The sequence below is a fragment of the Notothenia coriiceps genome, unplaced genomic scaffold (genome assembly GCF_000735185.1).
Source record: "Notothenia coriiceps isolate Sejong01 unplaced genomic scaffold, NC01 NC01_scaffold00021297, whole genome shotgun sequence".
NCBI lineage: Eukaryota > Metazoa > Chordata > Actinopteri > Perciformes > Nototheniidae > Notothenia > Notothenia coriiceps.
The window spans coordinates 47,266-53,046 of NW_011353998.1; the positions used below are offsets into that span (position 1 = coordinate 47,266).

The 5,781-nt window shown below is 42.5% G+C and overlaps 1 protein-coding gene across 1 annotated transcript in view; it reads left to right on the forward strand.

Annotated features, from left to right (window-relative positions):
* LOC104953199 (E3 ubiquitin-protein ligase NEURL1-like) overlaps positions 1-4,940 on the forward strand; it is a 5,648-nt gene extending 708 nt beyond the window's left edge. Inside the window, exons 2-3 of the mRNA XM_010780114.1 lie at positions 3,793-4,043; positions 4,596-4,940. Coding sequence (XP_010778416.1) covers positions 3,793-4,043; positions 4,596-4,940 — 596 coding nt within the window. The remainder of the gene's footprint in view (positions 1-3,792; positions 4,044-4,595) is intronic.
* The last annotated feature ends 841 nt before the right edge of the window (positions 4,941-5,781 follow it).

The following is a 5,781-nucleotide window of genomic DNA, read 5'->3' on the forward strand; positions in this document are numbered from 1 at the left end:
CAACTGGGGTGGCAGCTGGGGTGGCAAGTCATTTTTCTGAGGTGGCAGCTGCCACCCCGTGCCACCCCGTAGAACCGCCACTGCTAGCTGTCTAACGTTGCATTCTCTCCTGCTGTGTTCAATGACTCAATTCATCAAGCTGTAGCTAACGTTAGCTAAGCCTATGTCAACAGAGCTCCTGGGTAACTTAGATATACCAGAAAATATTAAAATGATTGAAACCATCACTCACCAAATTCAGTCAGGTAAATCGCAGAGGCCAGGCGTGCTTTCAGCTTCTGATGGTGGTCTGGATCCCGCTCTGGTCAGCACGAGCGAAGCAAACTGCTTGTAAACCAATGATCAGGTCCCTTTCGGCACACGCACCTGTTCGCAGTTCACTGAATCTCTGGGGCTGGTTCAGAGGCCGTAACGGTACGCACCGTGGAAAACGAGACCCAATCTCTCTCAGCGGCAGTCATTGGGTCTCGTCTTCCACTCGTCACCCGACGGTGCGTACCATTACGGCCTCTGAACCTACCCACCCCCCTTAAATATTTTCTCATCGAATCTACACGATTCACATAGGTCACCTATTTTGGTTTCAAAACGGTGATTTTCATGCCTGATATTAAATGCTTTGACAATAAATACATACAAACATTTCATCTGTGGAAGCCTTGGCGCTGTAAAAAGCACGACCAATCATCTGAGCCGGCCCGGCTAAAATAATTGGATGGCCTATTTGCCTGTCAGCCTTCCAACTGTGCACAAACTTATATCGTGCCCTCATTGGTCATGTGCGCGTTTGTGGAGGGGCTCTGTACGGAAGTCTGAAGGAAGGGGCAGATTTTTTTCGGTTGTGTACTTTCAGATTCTAGCGCACTCGAGCTGGTTTTTCCATTCTAACCTTTAATAAATGCAGGCACATTTTTAGCGCCTATTCATACTAAATCGATTGTGATTTAGTATGAATAGGCGCTAAAAATGTGCCTGCATTTATTAAAGGTTAGAATGGAAAAACCAGCTCGAGTGCGCTAGAATCTGAAAGTACACNTATATATAGAGATAAATAATCATGGCAATTATAAATAAATGTCTGTTTATTCGTCGTAGGTAGTGGACAATCGTTTTTTTCAGATGTTTTGTTTGCTGAAAACACATCACTGCATCTCACTTTCAATTTGTCTTTGATTTATTTTTTTCAAAGTATTTTTTATAGTGTTTTTGGAAGTAATTCAACTTTGTAACAGATTCATTTTAGTCACTCAGTAAAAATACAATTATACAAATAAAAAAAGGCGAAACATCTCTGCTGCAACACATGAGGTGAAAGTACTAAGAGTTCCTGTTATTTTTACTGTAACTGTAATTTGTCTTAAACAACCTAACATGTTTATTTTGATAGCAGAAAGGTACAACTGTAGAGTCTTTAAGATGTTGTTGGTGAAAATATTTGGCAAAAGGGTGGAAGAAAAAAGAGATCTATCAAAATGATAGAAAGGCGTTATCTCTGCTCTGTAGACGGATATTCTCTTTTGTTTGAATTGACTCCCAAACAAGCTTAGTAGCAAAAAAGGCACAATCTAAGACTATAAATATCTTGTTGTGTCTGAGTAAACAAAAGGCATCTGTCGTTTTCTAGCTGATAGCCGCAGAGTGAAAGAGTGCGCTGATCAGTACCTTTAGATACGAGGGGTTGCTAAGGAACATGAATTCACACATAGCCTGTTTTCCTCTACAGCAGCTGCACCTCTTTAGAGCCCAGTAATGCATTCAGCTCAATCTGCCCAGGACCATGTGCGAACACACTCAACAACCGCTCTCCTGTGGCTCTGCCTAAGACAAAAGGGCCTCAACGGTGCTCTTAGATCGGGGCCATAATGAATGGCACACACACGTACAGCAGGGTGAAACACTGCCAGGGTCATTACTAGATAAACACAGATGAGAGGGAGAGGACAGAGACAAAGAAAGAAAGTGAAAACAAAGCGTGCAGATTTTTAGAAAAAGGCTGCTTGGTCTTATCAGGACTCCACAGGACATCTGCTGCTGTTGGCTTTCATCAGTTTGTTTGTCAAACAGTCCTCTGGCAATCCAAAGTGCAATAAACTGAATAATAACTCAAATTTTACTTTGACATTTTCAATTATAGCCATTGATATTTATTTTGAAGTGCGCACCTGATATTAGCCGTAATGCAGCTTAACATCGTACTCTCTAAAACAACGTGTGTGTTTTTTTAAAGTGTGGCGGTAGCTCAGTAGGTTTTGGAACTGGAGGGTAGCTGGTTGGAGTCCGAGAACGGAACAGGTAGCCCAGTCTGTGTGGGAAATGGAGGGTCGCTGGTTCAACTCCCAAAACTGACCAAGTAGCCCTGGTTGCCAGTTCTAATCCCAGATGGGACCAAGTACGGATAGTGATCTGGTACTAGAAAGAATATGTTAGAAGCAGAAATGCATCTCACATATTGATGGACAGTTTGTGCCCTAACATTTGGTGTTGAAATGTCTCCAACATAGCTGGCTGGAGCTTGATTGAAAAAAAAAACATAAAGTAACTGATACATCAGGATAAACATTGGGTTTTCCTGATGTTTATGCTGATGTAACAGTTCCTCTAATTTTAAGCGCCAGGGTTTATTTCTAGACAGTAAATCGCAGGGAGGAATCAATCGAGGAAGAAACGGACATCCCAGTCCACTGACAGCAGCTTAGTCCATAATGCAACACAGCTGAGAGAAAAGTAATGATTTGAGTTCGGAATGGGATTCTGTTTCTCAACCTGTAATCACAGTTGCTATCACTTGGTTAAACACTCCAGATGAAATATCCAGGTAAAAAAATGTGGATCATGTAGAGCCAGAGTAGACCATGAAAGTTGAGAGAAAGGGGGCACAGCAAAAACATAAATTAAACTGGCCTCGCCACAAAATACTGGAATGTTCTAACACAAATACTAAAACTTCTGGAAATCATTTAACATCCCAGAATGATGATGTATTGGATAACAAATCAAAGGAGTGTTAGATGGTGGAGGTTTTAGAAATCTCTGTCACATTCTCCAGCTCACTTATAGAATACTAATTTAGCTATTTTAAACTGGCACTTATAGCTTTCGGGAAAATCTGTGAAATTGCTCCAATGGATGTTAATTCCAGTAGCCCCTCAAGTGCTGTGGTCAAACTCATCAGCCAATCTGACACTTTTACTGGATCTGAATGTATCTAATTATAAAGTCAGTCGAGCTGTACCAAGCAAGATCACATTATTTGGCTGCTTAGTATTGGTATCTTTAACAACGTTTGAATGTAGCTGAATGGATGATTTTGTTAATATGAACGAAAGGGTTAGGGTTAGTGTGTTAACATCACTATATTTACCAGCATGGCTTCTACTAAGACTTGAGTTTACTGGTGCCGAACCAAAACTGCTTCCAGTCCACATGAAACATCACAAGGTCAAAACGTTGGTCCCTTGGTCTGAGAACTGTTCATTTTGTGATTAACTGAAGAGGATAATTTCAGTTTTTTCGATTAGTGTTGCAATCTATACCTGCATCGAGCTTTGAATTTCACCCTGCAGGGCCAAATTTGATTATGGCTGATTAGTTAATTACCCCATTGCTCACAAATAATCAGCAAAGAAGCCAAATGCAAGAACTCAGATTATGTGATATGCTATTTTCTGTGATGCTAGGTTTTTTTCAAAACTTGAAACACTAATTATAGTTACTTAACTGAACCTCCTGCTCCTAATTAGGACATTTTTGTTTCACAGTAGAGCTCAACTCCCTCTTTTTTTTCCTCCTCAGACTCCCTCGGTGGCCCATTCCCGTCCACGTCACACCGATGCCACCACAAACCCAAGAGGTGCCTGCCTATTCAGTATGGCAGCGCTGGTGGCCCCCTTCCCCTCAGCCCACTTCTCTTTCATCCTAACGCCAAGGGATCCCAAATCGTCATGGACCTCACCCAGAAGACGGTTAAGAGGCAGGCCAGTTTCTGCAACGCCATCACCTTCAGCAACAGGCCCATAGTGCTGTATGAGCAAGTCCGCCTCAAGGTACTTAATGTCCGAATGGAGAACTTAAGCTCCTTAGTGTCTGGGAGCATTTAAACTGTCAAACTATCGGACTGCTTATTATTTTACTTTAATTCAAATATGATGTAGTAGTTGAATGTCGTGGTTGATATACAGCCTCATGTCTGTCATCATCCTAGTTTTTAGTTTATCAGTTTACTTTTTTATTTTAAAAAGTTCCCCTATGATATGTCAGTTTTACTTCCTTTTCTTGTTTTCCTGCCAGTTTTATTTTGTCTCTCCTGGCCTTATTAGTTCCGACGGTTCCCCATTAGACCTTCAATCCCCTTCTGTACACCTGCACTTCATCCCCCCATTAGTTCTGCATGCATTTCTGGTATTCTTGCCGCCTTGCCTGGATAAACGCTGAAGTCTTTTATGTCAAAACTTCCTGTTGCTAGTACTCTCCTGCATATGGGTCCTTCCCAGCTCTTCTTCCTGTGAAACTGTCAAAGGGCCTTACTATTTGTATCATATTTCTTGGAAATAAGCAAATAATGCCAATAAAGCCATATTTGGTTCTCTTCTTCCTAGATGACTAAAAAGCAGTGTTGCTGGAGCGGGGCTCTACGTCTTGGTTTCTGCGCCAAAGACCCCTCAAGGATAAACCCAGACAACCTGCCCAAATACGCCTGCCCTGACCTGGTGGCCCAGAGTGGCTTCTGGGCCAAGGCCCTGCCTGAAGAGTTTGCCAATGAGGGCAGCGTTATCGCCTTCTGGGTTGACAAGAAGGGCCGAGTTTTCTACCGAATTAATGAGTCCAGTCCCATGCTGTTCTTCAGTGGAGTCCGCACAGCTGAGCCTCTCTGGGCCCTCATTGATGTTTACGGCCTGACCCGCGGAGTGCAGTTGCTAGGTAAGATTGTTAAAAAAACATAAAGTGAAAAGCTGAATTACCAACCAGGCAAAGCCAAACTACCTTGGGGACCCATACCCTTGGGGTCCCTTTCCCCAAGTAGTATCAGACAATTTGATTTACTGATTATATATACAGTCAGGGGCGCCGCCAGGGATTTTGGGCCCCATGAAAATATATCACATTGGGCCCCACCACCAGGCACAGGCCACTTTGTTTATAAATTACCTTGAGGGCCGTACCAAATGGTCTAGCGGTCCATATACGGCCCGGGGGCCGGAGGTTCCCCACCCCTGCTTTAATATAATAACATTAGTATTAATATCATAACCAAAATGTCGGTGATTAACATTTTGTTTACCTAATACAGACTCACTCAACGCTTCAAACTGTCTATCATCCAAATAGACTAAAAGCAGTTTTTTGTTTTATATAGATCATTGGCTATGTATAATTAAAATTAGATGTTAGCTTTTTGTTTTGATACAATATATATATATTTTGTATTCCAGTCTCCCTTCAAATATGTTAAGTGGCATGTCATTCAACACAATGCTGCTCACCTCCTTCAGTTGGCAGAAAAGCTGGTTCAGGTTCAGCATTATGGGGGGACAGGGCTGCTGAGCTTAGAGATGGATCTGTTGGTCCTGGCACCAGGGGGAGGGACAACTGATTTAGTATGAATAGGCGCTAAAAATGTGCCTGCATTTATTAAAGGTAGGGAGGTAAGAATGGAGAAACCAGCTCGAGTGCGCTAGAATCTGAAAGTACACAACCGAAAAAAATCTGCCCCATCCTTCAGAGTTCCTTACAGAGCCCCTCCTCCAACACACACAAACGCGCACATGACCAATGAGGGCACGA